The 16,391-nt window shown below is 50.1% G+C and overlaps 1 protein-coding gene across 4 annotated transcripts in view; it reads left to right on the forward strand.

The window, feature by feature from the left end:
• The window catches only part of Vwa5b1 (von Willebrand factor A domain containing 5B1), a 64,015-nt gene extending 47,894 nt beyond the window's left edge, over positions 1 to 16,121 (forward strand). For 2 of the 4 annotated variants that reach the window (XM_052716499.1, XM_052716500.1), the window contains exons 15-22: positions 2,476 to 2,677; positions 3,021 to 3,335; positions 5,957 to 6,094; positions 9,701 to 9,835; positions 12,024 to 12,098; positions 12,711 to 12,780; positions 13,583 to 13,700; positions 15,240 to 16,121. In XM_052716499.1, coding sequence (XP_052572459.1) covers positions 2,476 to 2,677; positions 3,021 to 3,335; positions 5,957 to 6,094; positions 9,701 to 9,835; positions 12,024 to 12,098; positions 12,711 to 12,780; positions 13,583 to 13,700; positions 15,240 to 15,746 — 1,560 coding nt within the window. In that variant the 3' untranslated portion in view covers positions 15,747 to 16,121. The other 2 variants (XM_052716503.1, XM_052716502.1) reach the window with 2 other exon arrangements.
• The last annotated feature ends 270 nt before the right edge of the window (positions 16,122 to 16,391 follow it).

Raw genomic sequence — 16,391 nt, forward strand, 5'->3', positions numbered from 1 at the left:
ATATTTTAATAGCTGCTTATGTAAATTGTGCAATTATGCATAGTGTCTTAATGCTTTTTAAAAATAAATTTTTATTGCATTTGTTTCCTCTGTGTACACATTTGGGTGGGTGAGTGGGTGTGCATGCTTCTACCCTCATGTGGAGGTTAGAGGACCATTTCTGGGAGTAAGTTCTCTTTCTACCATGTGGGTCCAAGGGATCAAACACTGGATGTCAGGGTTGGTAGCAAGTACCTTTACCAACTGAGACATCTCCCTGGCCCTCTTACTGACTTTTGAATTCATGTTTACATACAGTAAAATTACTCTTCCTGATGAACAGTTCTCTGAGCTGATAATCACCAAGTTCACTCTTGGTCATCATTGAGATACAAATCTGTCATAATTTAATATTTAAGGTAATTTTTCCTCAACTGTCTTCTCGCAGCTGTATGAAGAAATCCTTCTATTCAGTATTGTGTGATACTCCATTACATGGATATATCATAACCTACTCACTCTCCCCTACTGATGGAGACATAGTTTCCAGAGTTTTTTAAGTCAGGCTGTCACTGTGTAGCCATGGCTGACCTGGGAACTCACTGTGTAGACCAAGCTGGCTTCAAACTCACAGAGATCTGCTTCCCTTGCCTCCTAAGTGCTGGGATTAAAGGCATCACCACCTCACCCAGCTAGTCTCCTGATCTTTACTCAGACTGTCAATACTACAACAAACACACATGTGTTGCACATAGGCCCTCGAACCCCTATGACTCCCACAGGGTTGAATTTGTAAGAGTGAAATGGCTGTCTTGGGTAGCCTGTGGATTTCAATTGGTTATAGACAGCCCATTGTCCCAGTTTGTACCACTCCCATTTACCATCCATAAGAGACCCTGACATATTGAGCATCATCAAACATTTAGATATTGATCAATCTCCAGTATGGAAAAATGTGACTTGTTTTAACTGCCATGACTCTGAACATTTCCGCTTAGCTTATTGGTATGTTCGATCCAAGCTACTTGTAGATGAATGCTCCACAATTCTGATTTTGTTTTTTCCCTCCAGTTACATGGGAGAGATTTCTTTTCTTTTCTTTTTAAGACCAGAATAAGAATAATTGTTTATTGAGTACACCAGAAGAGGGCAAATAGGCTGGGCAGTAAGTACGGTGCCACCTGTCCCTTAGGGCAATGCCTCACGAGGCAAGGGGATGGGGTGTCTTCCTGTGCTTGGAAGATGTTTCCTTGTGTGTGCTTCTGGGCATATAGTTTGTGTCATGAGGAGGAGGGCAGTCCAGATTGGTCGGTAAATGATCCTAGGATCTTAGCATGAGTCACCACAGACGTGCCACCCAGTCTCGTAGTCAGTCCCTGCCATGCACATCAGGGCAGCCCTGGTCCAAGGCTAAAGTCACCTGGCACTGGACTGCAGTTCCCTCACGATCCTGAGTCCCATATGGTGGAAGAACTCCTTTTGTGTGTGTCCTCTGACCACACATGCTCAGTGGCACACTGCTTTACACACAAACACACATGGTAAGGAAATTAAAATGCATTTTTAAACAAACAACATGATTTTACAGAAGTCGGTGGTTGGGTGGGACTCAAAGGATCCTGAATTCTCAGGAAACCCAAACTATACCAAGAGCATTTTCTTAAAAAAAGAACTCCATCATACATGTTGCAAGGGCATTTCCCATTTACCCCTTGGCTTTTAGACGCTTGTTTATACCAAGCCTAAGAACAGATAGATGAAATCATCAAAACAGACTGAAAAGCCGGTAAACAACACCAAACACACATGCAAGCTTTGTAAGGATAGTGTAGCGAATTGATAAACCACAGAGAGCCCACTGTGTTCAGTAAACAGTGCTGAGATGTACACCATTTGGAAAATCAAAGTAAAAGCTGGTTTCTATCGCCTAACAGGAAAATAAATTGCATATGAATCAAAGACTTAAAACACACAAACAAAAATAACAAAACTTCTAGAAGATTTTTTTGGGTGGGAAAGACCTTTTAAGCGCGACATATGGGAAGACATATGGGAAAGGGTTGGTAATTTTAACTCCACACAAAAAAGGTTTTAAGCTTTATGCCAAAAAGGAAAGCGGGTGTGGAATTCTCCATGGCACACAGTTCTCTGTGCCTTGGAGTTGACCCGTGACCTGGGAGTTTTCTGGTTTCTATTTCTCATGGGTGGTGGAGACAAAGTCATGAGTTCCTGGGTCCCTGAGGGGCCTGCTCTGAGAAGAGAAAGAGCTGTGGGGCAGAGAGAGAGAGAGAGAGAGAGAGAGAGAGAGAGAGAGAGAGAGAGAGAAGGAGGAGGAGGAGGAGGAGGAGGAGGAGGAGGAGGAGGAGGAGGAGGAGAGAGGGGAAGCATTGGGGGGTCAGAATAAGGAGGCTTCAGCCACCAGTCACCATGGGCTTCACCTCCCCCTTCCTCACTTCTCTTCTTTCCCCTTCCCCTGCTCTCTGCTGTCCTTCTTAGCCCTTACTCAACAGTAGCCATGACCTGAGCCAGGGCCCCAGACTGCACGGCCCGGGAGCCCGCAGGCCGTCCCTACTGCCTCAAGGCTGCCAGCGCTCGCTGTTCTCTGGCCAGGAGCCCCAGGCCTGGAGCCCTAAGAGGGAGATGGATCCTGGCTCCAGCCCTAAGTCTGCACCTGATAGCCGAGGCTCTGAGAACCTGGGTAAGCGCCCAAGGTCCAAGATCTGAGGGGGCAGAAAGGTTAAGGCCCAATTTCAGATGACAGGGACAGAGGACCAGGGCCTTCCTCTGTGCCTTCGTGAAACTCTTGCTCTGAGAACCTCTCTAGTCCCATCTTCTCCACTCAACCTGACTGTCCCACCCTATCAATCCAGCTCCTCAGGGACAAGCTTCCTGAAAGGTAGATCTATCCCCCACTGGGAAGTTGTCCTCTACTCCTTAAGCGGGGGTTAGCTTTGACTGCACCCGGGGAAGGGGTAGCATCCTCTATGGATGGCTCCCTGTCTCTGGCCTCAGGTTCAGCCCTCTTGTTCCTCCACCCACAGAGCTACTCCATCACCCCTCCACCTTGGAGACGGAGACATCCTCAGACTGGGAGCCCATGGCTGAATCGGAGGAGCAAGTCAGCCCCTGCAGGCCCGCCACCCCCGGCCCTGTGCTGGGCAAGGCCTTGGTCAAAGGCCTGTGCGACAACCAGCGTCTTCAGTGGGAGGTGAGCTTTGAGCTGGAACCGCCGGCCCTGCAGAGGAGGGACGCGCAGGATGCCGACATGTGGAGCGAGACCTTCCACCACCTGGCAGCGCGCGCCATCATCCGCGACTTCGAGCAGCTGGCCGAGCGTGAGGACGAGATTGAGCTGGGTGAGAGCCCAGGATTGAGGAAGGGGCGGTATGCCCATACCAGAAGCCAGCCCTTTAGCAGCACAGTGCCCAACCCACTGCCCAAGCCCTGTCCCATTCCTTTCCAAAGCCCCACCCACACCCCAAGGCCCGCCCTCTAGCAGCCTAGTGCCCCACCTACCGCCCAAGATCCCCTCCCCAATCTTCAGATTCCTGCCCACACCCAAAAGTCCTCAAAGCCTTTGCTCGAGGGGTTCCAGTAACCCAACCGCTTCTCTAGGTTAGCCACCTAACCAACCAACTCCACCCAGTGTCCCCTCCCATCCCTAAATGTCCACCCTACCTGTCACCAAAGCCTTGCCCTTACCACATGCTCCTCTCTCTAGCCTCCCAAGGCCCTGCCCAGTGGCCTGTGTATGCCCACCCCTCTTCACAGCACCTCCCAATGCCAAACCCATACCCCCCCCCAAACGTTCATCCCTACCCTTCATAAAAGCCCCTCCCACAGCCTCGAAGTCTGCCCTCTGGGCACAGGTTTTGCCCACCTCCTAGATCCACCCATTCTTCATAGAAGCCACACCCCATGCCCTGCCCACTCTTGGAAGCGGAAAGGAGGGATCCTCATTGTGCTGGAGGTCCCACTATTAATTCTTCCTCCTCTGCCTCCAACACTTACCACCGTCCCACACTCCTGCAGTGGCCAAGGCTCTCTACACTCCACACCTCTCCCCAACACATTTAATGGTGCGTGGGCTTCTATCCTCCCTTCTCCAGCCCTGGCCTCCTCCATCTCTCGCACTTTGCTGGTGACCCGTGCTCCTCTCCTCCTGCTGCCTCCTCTTCTGTACTCCCTCACCCCCATGCTCCCTTATACCCAGCACTTTTCTGCAGTGGCCCATGTCTGGTTCTGGAGACCCAGCAGTGATCACGGCTCCTCTGAGACAACCTTTCCTACAGAGTCCCTAGACCTAGCCAAGACCCTGCACTCTCTCATCAGCCCCACTGACTTCCTGGTCAGCTGGGGACCCAACTGGGGGCCAGGCTAGGTGTCTGGCCCTGTTGATGCCTGGCATAAAACAAAGCCAGTCCATCTTTTCCCAGGGGCACCTGGCACTGGCTAACAGAGGCCAGCATTAATCAAACAATTACACAGATAATTAAGTGCTGTTCAGAAACACATGAATCTAAGCCATGTATAACAGGGATGGTTCGGGAGCTAATTTAGCTCAGGAACTGGGGCAGCCTTTCCCTAGAACATGACTATTGAGATCTGGATGAAACACGCTTGGAGAACAGAGATAAGAGCCAATAAGAGTTACATGATTCCTTTGTTCTAAGTTTATGCTTCATTTACATACTATGTGGCTTATATTTAATTTGTATTTTGGGTTAATGCGTGATACTCTTTTCTTCCTGTGAATACTCCTCCACCCCTCATTTCCCTGGGCGGCTTCTTCTTCTTCTCCTCCTCCTCCTCCTCCTCCTCCTCCTCCTCCTTCTTCTTCTTTTTTTTTTTTTTTTTTTTTGGTTTTTCAAGACAGGGTTTCTCTGTGTAGTTTTGGAGCCTGTCCTGGATCTCGCTCTATAGACCAGGCTGGCCTCGAACTCAGAGAGATCCACCTAGCTCTGCCTCCTGAGTGCTGGGATTAAAGGCATGCACCACCACCGCCCAGCCTTCCCTGGGCTTCTTGAACAGCCTCGGAAGGCAATAAGCTCATAAAGAGGACTCACTATTTGGTAGAAAGGGCCTGAGCTTCCTGGTCAGGTCATACTAAATCCTAATCTCAGGTCCTTGTTAATTTGCCGCATGACCCTACATGGATTCATTCTCTGGTTTTCAATCTGTGTGTGCATGTGTGTGGGGGTGGGGGGGGGGGGGGGTGTATGGTGTGTGTGTGTGTGTGTGTGTGTGTGTGTGTGTGTGTGTGTGTGGTGTGTTTGGATGGGAGTGGTGGGAGTGGATAAGTAGATACAGAGGCCAGAGGAGGATGCTGAGTGTGACCCACTCTCTTCCTTATTCCCTTGAGACAAGAGTCTCTCACCAAACTTGAAGCTTGGGACTTTTTGGCTAGGCTGCCTAGCCAGCAAGTCCCATGGGTCCTCCTGTCTCCCCATCCCTGCATCCCCAGCACTGGGTTCCAGGTGGCCATGGTCACACCCAGCTTTTCAGTTGTATGCTAGGGATACAAACTTGGGTCTCCATGCTTTCTTAGCAAGCACACTTACCCATGGAGCCATCTCCCTAGCCACAGATGTTCAATCCTCTCATCAGGGTGGTAGGTCCTGTCAGGCTGGGAACCCATGAAGCCCTGTAACAAGGTTCCCATTAGTCATCCGTAAAATTCAAATATAAAATACAGACAGCATAGACTACCATCTAAATAACCGTTATTTAAGGGAATTCACTATCTTTTATTTTAAGATAATGACTTAATTTTTTACATTAAAATACCCTTTATCTTAAAATGATGAATTTTCTTGTCTGAATGTCTTTAATTAGTACATTCACAGACCCTTGGTTTTTAAGACCTATTTGATCCCAAAGATGGAGACTGCTGCTCAAGCTCTCCATCTTTTAGCTTCCAGAGTCTCCAAAAATACTTTCTGAGTCCCAACAGTGACCCTCACTCTTCCTCCCCCAGGGTCCAATCGCCGATACCAGGTGAACGCTGTGCACACCAGCAAGGCTTGCAATGTGATCAGCAAGTACACAGCCTTTGTGCCTGTGGACATAAACAAGAGGCGGTACCTGCCCGCGGTGGTGAAGTACCCCAACTCTGGTAAGGCATGTACGGTGCAAGGGTGGAGCACCTCAGCGCGTGGGCCTGAGTTGGAGCTGAGATACAGGAAAGAACAGCCCTGCAGACAGGGGTGCCAGGCAATGCAAAAGCCAAAAGGTTCCCAGCAGGTGGCTCGGCCACCAGAGGGAAGAAGAGCGTAAACGCCTTTACTGTCCTTTGTGATGGAGGGTCCCAAAATGTCTCGACTGATGCAGACTAGGTACAGATGGGTCCGAGTGACAGTCACCCAGAAAGGAAAGCTTGTCCTTCCCTGCTCTTCGTCTTCATTCCTCTTGATGGGTTATTCTTGGAGGGAAATCAAGGGACACATAAGGTTGTGTGAGTTAGAACACACTGATACATGCTATGTTTTTCAAAACGTGGGTGTGAAATACTCTATCCCTGGAAGGAACATTTAAATGTTTGTTTTGATAATGTAGTGTATTCCACTGCAGGGAGCTCCCATCATCCATCAGGCCCAGCCTGGGGACACAGGCCATTCATTCTAGCTACTCAGAAGACTGACGCAGAGGATTGCAGGTCAAGGACTATCTGGGCTACACACTCAGTTTCCAAGGCTAGCCTGGGCAACTTAGCAAGACCTTGTCTCAAGATAGAAAGTGAAAAAGAGAGTCAGGGATGTACCTCGATGGCGCTGCTTGCCTAGTGTGGGGGTCCCTGAGATCAGTCCCTAGAACTGACTTCTTTCGTTTTTACACCCATCCATGTTCTAAAGCATATTTTAGATCATCTAACTTTCAGAAAAAGGTTCTACAAAGTGACTCCATTATTGCCCAAAGTGACTTATTATTGGGACATGGAGGTGGAGGCAGAAGAGGTTTAGAAACATGGCCTGAGGTCACAAAGCAGGACAGGCAGAGCTAAGCTTTGAATCCTAGTGGCCTGGTCCAGTCTGTGTTCTCCCCACGCCTCCATACTTTCTCCTAATATTTATTGCAAGCTGGGACTGGCGAGGTGGCTCAGCAGGTAAAGGTACCTGCTGCCAAACCTGAGGAGCGAAATGTGATCCCTGGAACCCACATGGTTTAAGGAACCGACTCCTGAAAGCTCTTCTCTGGCCCTCACATGTGTCCAGTGGCAAGCTGTGTGTGTGTGGTGTCTGTGTCCATGTGTGTGTTATCTATGATGTCTGTGGGTGTCTGGAATGTCTATGTATATCTGTGATGTCTGTCTGTGTAGATCAATGGTTCTCAACCTTCCTAATGCTGTGACCCTTTGATACGGTTCCTCACGTTGTGGTGACCCCCAACCATAAAATTATTTACGTTGCTACTTCATAACTCTAATTTTGCTATTAATATGAGTTGTAATGTGGATATCTGATAAGCGATCCCTATGAAAGGGGCTTGATCCATAGGTTGAGAGCCACTGGTGTGAGGGGACAGTTTTCATGGTTCTTTGCTGTGGTGGTGGTGGTGGTGGTGGTGGTTGTTGTTGTTTTTGTTTTGTTGTTTAACTCTAGGGTTTTTCTTTCCTGAATTCCACTTTCTTGGCATTTGCAAAGCCTTGTCCTGGGTTGGTTGGTGGCTTGTTTTGTTTTGTGTTTATTTGCTAGTCTTACTGGAGATGGAAGCTGTTGTTCAAATGCTAAACGATCTTATAATAAAAACCCTGCACCAGATATTGGGGTGAAAGCTGAAAGATCAGAGAAACAGAATAAGCCACAGCTACCTCACCTAGCCGACTCCTTGGTCGATCCTGTTTCCACAAATCCTCAGACTGAAAGATTCTGAGTCCTCACCCAAAAGGCCTCAGCCAAAAAGAGCCTTTAGTTCCTGTCTCCTCACGCCTTATGTACCTTTCTCTGACCTTTCGGATTACTTCCTGGGATTAAAGGCATGTGTGCTTCCCAAACAAAGGCATGAGATCTCAAGTGCTGGAATTAAAGATGTGTGTCACCACTGCCTGGCTCTGTTTCTCTCCTAGACTGAGTCAATCTCATGTAGTCCAGGGTGACTTTGAACTCACAGAGATCCAAATGGATCTCTGCCTCTCAAGGGCTAGGATTAAAGGCATATGCCACCCCTGCCTGGCCTCTATGTTTAATCTAGTGGCTGGCTCTGTCCTCTGATCCTCAGGCAAGCTTTACTAGGGTACACAATATATCACCACAGGAACCCAGGGCCTTGGCTTGCTGGGTAAGCACTGTAATCCTGAGCTACAGCCTCAGGCCTGCAGTTCTTTTTTTTTTTTCCTTAATCAGATCTCCAGGAAGATGTTTAGAAACCAATCATGCCCTTCCTCTCTCCTTCTTCTGCCCCTCCTCTCTCCTTCCCTTTCATTTCCTTATCCATATTACCAAAATGATCCCTCATTCCTGCCTCCCCATTTCCAGCTCAGACCACCAGCGCTGGACCAGAGGCTGTGGCCCTGATGTAATGTCATTCCTGTTTCAGGGAAGCCTCTCTCTCTCCGCTCACCCAGCTCTTACTCTGTGGCTGGCATGTGTAGCACAGCCTTAGAGATCAAGGACCCAGGCCACTTCTTACTCCAAATCCAAAAGGCCCTGTAGTCTAGCCCAACCCTCCCCACACCCCCACATGTGTGCTAAGAAACCAAAACTCCTATTTCTTAGCCTGTAAATAGCTGTCTAATGCAAAAAATAGAAACTATCAAGTCAGGAAGTGCATTCAAGGACCCTGGGTTAAATAAAGCTAGGAGCTTTCTCTGCTGCAGGAGCCCTCAGAGCCCTTAAAGTGTTAGTTCACATCAAGACGCCAGGGGAGCATGGGCCGCAGCTTTTCCAAATGTATTCCCCGGTGAGACTATTCTTCTGTTCATGTATTTGTAGACGTGTGACCATATGGGTGGGTACATGTGTGTGTGCACATACATGTGTGCATGTGTGCGTGCCCACATGTGGAGGCCAGAGGTCAGCCTCAAGTGTTGCTCCTCAAGTGCTGTTTGTCTGAGACAGTCTCATTGGCTGGAAGCTCAGTGAACAGGCTAGCTGGATGGATGGATGGATGGATGGATGGATGGATGGATGGATGGATGGTAAGTCCCAGGCATCCTCCTGCCTCTGCCTCTCCAGCACTGGGATCATAGGTGTGGACCACTACACCAAGCTTTTTCATGTGGGTTCTGGGACTCGAACTCACATCCTTACACGCTTTCCTAACTGAGCCGTCTTCCCAGAAACACAGCTTCTATTTTTAAGGAACAACTCCCAGGCTAATGTTCTCAGGCCTCCTAAACACATTTTGAGAAACTGACTTCACCCTTCTGCCTTCCAACGGCAATGCTTGAGGCTTTAAGGATCTGTGTAGGAGAGGGGGCTGGGACATTTCACAGTATGTCAGCAGTTATATTCACCTGGTAAGACAATTGTCCCCATTCTCTAGATAGGGAAACTGAGGCTCGAAGTTCACATCCTCTCCAGCTAGTGAGGGATGGGGCTGGAGTTCATACCCAGATTTTTCTGGCCCTAAAGCCCATGGCCTTGTGTTACATCACGCTTGCCTACCTTAGGTTAATTGAAAGACGAAAGAGGCATTCCTTCACTGCCGACAGCCTTGGGAAAATGTCAGAAATCAACAGGCTCACACCCACCTGATCCCTTTTCCCTCCTTGTCCTCCACAAAGGTGCCATGCAGCAAATGGTCAGCTTCCGGAACCTGACTCGACACTGGAAGAGCTCATCTGCTGGTGCTGGAAGGTCCCAGACCGTGCTCAGAGAACACGCCTCAGCTGCAGGAGACAGCAAATTCCAGACCCTAGGTAAACGCCATCTCGTGTGCTCAGAAGTCCAGGCATCCCTACGTCCAAGGCCTCGGGGACCTCTAAGCAAGGAGAGGGCAAGGCCAGGCCTCTCGGGCTCTGGAGGACTACCATAGACGCAGGGGATTGGTATAACTCCAGGACACAGCTTTGTACAGAGGCGGGGAGCAGGAAACAGCAGGCAGGGCTTTCTGCAAGGCTTTCCTGCACAGCATGCCCTCTCACCCTCAGCTGCGGCTCTCCAGCCTCTGGGTTCTCCCCGACACCAAGTTCTGGGAAACCTAATGAGCAGGAGCAAGTGATGATCATGGAGACCATTCAGTCTGCCTGGGTCACACCATCTGCTGTTTCCTCAGTTCCTAGCATCTCCCTTTCGGCCTTCGCCTGATCGATCGCCTGGTGCTTAGGCAACTGTGGCATGACCTTTGTGTGACCTTGAGCTGATTGACAGTCTGGCTGTCCTACATCTTTCACCTATGCCTGTCTTCTGTGCTCGTCCTAACCCCTTCCCTTGCAACCCTGTATACACAGTGGGGACATCCTGCCCTCTGCTGAACATGGGGAGGACACCAGCAGCCACACCCTGACCCCAGGCAGTCACTCACACTGTAAGAATGTTTCCTCAGAGGAAAGAGATAGTAAAAGAAAGACTAGAGTACTGGATGTGCAGAGCCGCTTTCCAGAATTAAGGACAACGTCTTTGTCTCTTTGTGCCCCAAGCACCAGGGACCAGCTGAGCCCAGTCACTGAGTTTCTAGAACTTTCTGGTCTAACCATTCCTTCTCTGCATCTCAGCCCTAGTCAGGCAGAGGCTTCCATGGAAATCGCAAGCCCCTTCCTTCCTGCCATGCTTTGTTCAAGCCCCGTATCTCCAGCCCCTCACCTCTAACACTACCCCTCCTCGTTCCCCCACCAAAGGTTATCAGCACTGCGCTGAGAAGTCCCCTGCACTTAGCTCCATCCTCACTACTCAGAACCCTTCACAAGCATCTCAAGGGACTTTCTGTTCCTTGGTCAAGAGAGGAGAGAAACGGGCCTCGGAGAAGCTAGTGACTCACTCACGGTGGCAGTATGTGATGGAATCAAGGCTTGGGCTCAGTGCTTGGCAGTGAACTGTGACATTAAATGACACTGTGTTTACCTCCTGGTTGCCTCAGTCATTCAGCCACTCCATCTCTAGTTCGCTCTCGTGCTGAGTGCTGTGGCAATGAGCCCCTCCTCATTTGGGGAGACCGAGGCTTTACTGGATGTGTTTGTACACGAACCTCTTTTCTATGATTTAGAGCTTCCCTTATGTCAGCTTGGCCCATCAGTCTGACTCCAGAAGTGACAATCCCAATAGTCATCAACTTGGTTCAGCACTGTATTGGTTACTCTTCTGTTCCTGTGATAAAATACCCTGAGCAGAGCAACTGAGGGAAGAAAGGACTCATCGTGGTTGGCAGTTCCAGAGGGATAGAGTCCCTCACGGTGACAAAGGCAGGGAAAAGAGCAGAGGAAAACAGGGGTGGGAGCAGGAAGTTGGCTGATCACGTTTTCATCCACACACAGGAAGCAAAAAAGAAAGAGAACAGGAAATGGAGCCCGCCCTAGTGACATATATCTTCCAGTTAGACCTGACTCCAAAAGGTTCCATAACCGCCCCCCAAACTTTCCCACTAACTGGGGACCTGGGTGTTCAAATCCATGAGCCCATGGGGAACATGTCTCATTCAAACCACCACAAGCATGTTTGTGGACTATGACTAGCATGTCTATTTTACAGACAGGGAAACTGAGACTCAAAACCTTCTGTTGAGTCGAGGCTATGTACTGGTGCCTCCTGGAAATGAACATCTCGGTGGGCACAGACCTGGGCGGGAGGTGGGGAAATACCACTGCATCTAGACTCTGACTCCCATTCTGAAGCCCTCCCAGGCTTGCCTCAGATTCCCTGTGGGGTCTGTAGTTGAAGATTTCACTGAGTACATGGCTGAGTACTTAAAGCACTAAGCGTTATCTGAATGATGTCTCACTGACTCCTCCAATGTAAGACAGGTACCCTTAGCCCCAGTTTACAATGTAAACTGATAACATTACCAGGAGCCCGCTGCTTAGGGAGTGGGAGTGTTAAGTCTTTGATGCCAGCATGGTAGGAAGAAAGGAAAGGTGAAGGGTGCTCAGGCCCCACTGGCCTCCTCTGTTGCAGCCCTAGAAGAAAGCCCTACTTCGACCTTCAATAAACCCCTGTCCCCCGGCCGTGAGAAGCAAACCGCTGAGGAAGGTAGGTAGGCAGCTGGGGCTGGCCCTCTTTCTGTGTTAGTGGAATGTGAGAAGTACTAGGGGCAGGGAGGCGTCACCAACAGAGTGCCCAGAACTTCACTGATGTCTCAGAACAGTTAGCAAGAGATGGAGGGGATTGTCCCCAGTTTAAAAATGAAGACATGGAGGCGTGGAAGGGGGGAAGCAATTTGCCCAGCGTCACTTAGCAAGTTCGTTACAGAGCTGGGACTAGAGTTGCGCCCCCGCCCCCCCGTTCCAGCTGAGAGGCCATTGTCCCTTGGCACCCATCATGGCATCCTCCAGCAGAGTTGCCACCTCAGTGTCTAATCCAGAAATGATGTGGTTGGTGTGAAACTGTAACAGTCCCTTCAGGCACCTCCCAGAAGATGCCAGGCTCTGCCTGCAAGAACCCTATAGGCTCCCCTGCCCCTTACCCATGTCACCCTTATCCACTGCCCCTGGGGTGTAGCTGCTCAGCAAGCAGTTGACATCCTGGTACCATCTATACATAGGCAAGTTCCTGTCCCACTCAGAACCTGTTTCCCCAGGTGGGAGGTGATTCAGTGGACAGGTCCCCTATCAAGTCTCAGTCTGTCATTCTGTGACTCTCTAGGTCCCCCTCACAACACATCCACCAGTACCCCATCCTCCATGAAGACCTCCGAGACTCTCTTTGTATCCAAGTAAGTGGCGTTTCCTCTGAGAACATGGTGCTTGCTTTCCTTTTCCTGTCAAAGGCAGAGGCAGCCTTACCTCAATGGTGCTAAAAAGTCAGGCCACCTAAAAGATGCCACAGTGTGCTGGGTCTCAAGCTGTCTAAATATTCCCTCCATTTTCAAGGTCTCTTTAAATATAAACACCCATGGGAAGGCCAGAAATAGTTACTTTTTTCTTTGTTGTGAAAAAAAATCACCTAAGCAAAGCAATTTTTAGAGGGTTTGTCTTGTGCTTACTTAGTTTGAGGGTACAGTCCATCACGGTTGGGAAGGCATGGCGGCAGGAGTGTGAGGTGGCTGGTCACATCGTATCTGCAGTAAGGACGCAGAGAGATGGATGCTGGTATTCAGCTCGCTTTCTCCTTCTCATTCAGTCCAGGACTCCAGTCCATGGGATAGTGCTGCCCACATTTAGGGTGGGTCTTCCCTCCTCCATTAGCCCAGAGAGTTGTCTCTTCCTTGGCCCTAGATCCTATCAGGTTGACAATATTAACAGTCACAACTATCTTAGGAGTTTCCCCATCCCTGGCCTTGGGTGGATACAGTATCCACAGATAGTATCCACTGACCTGATCATTACCCTGTTGTGGCTAACAGATGAGTTAGGAATGGACACTCCCCCTTTCTCCAGGCCTCCATTTCTCTGGCTGTCAAATGAGAAGATTGAGGAACACCATCTGTTGGGTCCTTCTGGCTTTGCCTTTCAGTGGCTTCTGGGCAGGCACGAGAGGGCTGGGATGACCCAGAGAACCTGTTTCTATCTACGCAGGTTGAATCTCAGCAAGCCGAGGTTGCTGACCCGAGCCGCCAAAGGCTTTCTCAGCAAATCACTGGCCAAGGCTCCAGAGCCAACTCGGAGCACCCAGAGCTTCGACTACATACCGCTGGTAAGTACCAGACCTCAGACCCCTCCCACCCAGCTCATCCCCTGTCCATGCCTTCCCCTCTTCCAAGGGAAGGAGCTCTTGTCTCAATGCCCCTATCTAAAGAAATCCTGAGCTTCCCAGAACTCCCCACCCAAGTAGCCACCAAGGCAGAGGGAACAGTCAGGAATTCCCATGTGGGGTGTCCGTATTAGCCAGTGCCAGCCTCAAGATGCTTTTCTGCGCTCTGCTATCCTCGCCTTAAAAATTCACGGGACTTGGGCACAGCCGCGTGTCTGTTCTCAGTACATAAAAATAAGCCTTGAAATGACTCTCAGGTGAGTAAAAGTCCCATCCTAAGGACACACCCTTGCTCCAAAAGTGGCTCTGTAGGTGGCCCAGTGTGCCATGGTACTAGAGGAGCCTGGATCTGCAGCCTGCTGCTCAGAGTCAAGGAACAGGGTAAGCAGTGTTCTGCCACCGCTGAGTGTCCCTGAGCTTGGGGTTTGTGGGGTGTGGGAAGGAGAGGCACAGTTTGGCTACATCACCTCATGTCTCCATCCTTCCACACCCAGGCGTGTGCATGGTGTCATTTGGAATCCTCAGAAGTCCAGGGCGACTGAGCACTTACACATGCCATCACTCTACCAGTGTTGACTGAGTCAGACTCAGCGCAGACCCTGAGGAGATGGCCTTGAGTTAGATAAGTGTAGTTCCTGGAAGGAAGCACCCAGTGGAAGGCAGGGTAGGAACCGGGCAATCCCACCCTTTGAGAGCAGTGGGAGGTTCTCTTTGGTGGGAAATACAGGTATGACCCTGAGGCCTGAGGTCAGGGGTCAGGGGTATTAACAGAATGGAGTATGACTTCCTGAAGAAGGCAGTGGCTGAGCTAAGACCTGAATCTTGAGGAGTCATGACTGAAAGCCTAGAAAGGAGACAGCTTGGCATCTGGAGAAGGAAGTGGAGGGAAGGGGAGTGCAGAAAAAAAAATGGAGGCAGGTGGTGCAAGGCTTTATAAATCACACGCTGGACTTAGTCTAACAGAAAACTGAGTAAATTTGAAATTGAGCAGGGCCTTCAGAGAATGTGTAATCTAGGCTTTGTAGAGGGAGGTCCCTCTGAGTGCAAGACAGATGAACAGATGTGGAGGAGGAAAGAGAGAGGGGGTGGGGAACGTGTGAGGAGGCAGACAGTGGACTAAGAGAGTGACCTGTTAGGACTTAGAGAGTGACCAGTCCCCATGCAGGGATAGAGGTAAGCAGGCTAGAGTCTGCAGGACAGGTCTGCACAAGCCCAGTGGCCAAGCAGAGCCTGCACAGGGTAAGAGGCAGGTATGGAGCCGGGAGAGTGAGTGAGTTTGGCTTGGAGAGTGATTAGCCCGCTATGCAGAAGGGTCAATTAAATAAGAGCATACCCAGTTGACTTGGGGTATCCCGAAAATAGGCAGAATGGGCAGGAGAAGATGAACAAGCAGACATTTCATGTGGATCCGGATTTCACGTGGCTTGGGGTTCCATGGCCTGAGAGGTTTGAGACCCACGAAGATGGCTTCCCTGCCCACAGGTGTCTCTGCAGCTGGCCTCAGGAGCCTTTCTGCTCAACCAAGCCTTCTGCGACGCCATCCAGATCCACATGGAGAAACTCAAGTGGACCTCACCCTTCATCTGCCTCCGAATGTCCCTCGTCAACCACCGGCATGATTCGAAGAACCAGAGTCCACAGCACTGCCCTGTTCTGTCATCTCTGTCCCCACCCTGTGAGGACACCTCCCTGGAGTCCCAAGCTGAAGGCAGCTCAGGCCTGGACTCAAGTGCACTGTTGGAGTTCACAGGAAAGCTGTGGGCCACCGTGGTGGCCCTCGCATGGCTGGAACACAACTCAGCTTCCTACTTCATTGAGTGGGAGCTGGTAGCTGCTAAGGCCAGCTCATGGCTGGAGCAGCAGAAGATACCCGAAGGACGCACACTGGGCGCACTCAAGGCCACCGCTCGCCAGCTGTTCGTGCTTCTGAGACACTGGGATGAGAACCTGGAATTCAATATGCTCTGTTACAACCCCAATTACGTGTAGGGGAGGGGAAGAGGGATGGGCCATTTGGGTTGGTAGGGGAACTTTTTGAAAGCTGTAGACAATATAGTGTTGCTAGAAAGAATCTTGGACTGGCAATGGTGGGCTTGACTTCAATCCCAACCTTGCTACCACCTACTAACTTTAGACCAGTCACTGCCCCATCAGGGCCTTAGTTTCCAATCTACAAAACAAGAGGGTGAGATAAGGCCATGTACTAGATCTTTAAATGGACCCAATCTTCCTTTCCATTCAGACCTTCAGGCAGCTTCAGGACTTGCTGCTACTAGGCCATGGCGAGGGAAACACACACACACACACACACAGAGAGAGAGAGAGAGAGAGAGAGAGAGAGAGAGAGAGAGAGAGAGAGAGAGAGAGAGAGAGAGAGAGAGAAGATGAGTTTTCCCTGGAGAAAGACCATGTTGGCATGCACCGGGAAGGGCAATGCCCCTCTCCAGTAAAAAGGTAGATAAGAAAATCCATCAAAGATAAGCAACAAGAACCACAAGCTTATTCCAGACACCAAGAAACCTTCTCTTGTTTATTGCATTGTGGGATAGGTTTGTGTCTCCATGGTAACAGTGCAGGGCCTCCAAATCCCACTAGGAAGCCAACCAAAGAACCATCCCTACCAAGACTTTGCAA

The sequence above is a fragment of the Peromyscus californicus genome, unplaced genomic scaffold (assembly GCF_007827085.1).
Source record: "Peromyscus californicus insignis strain IS unplaced genomic scaffold, ASM782708v3 Scaffold_5__1_contigs__length_169319896, whole genome shotgun sequence".
Classification (NCBI taxonomy): domain Eukaryota; kingdom Metazoa; phylum Chordata; class Mammalia; order Rodentia; family Cricetidae; genus Peromyscus; species Peromyscus californicus.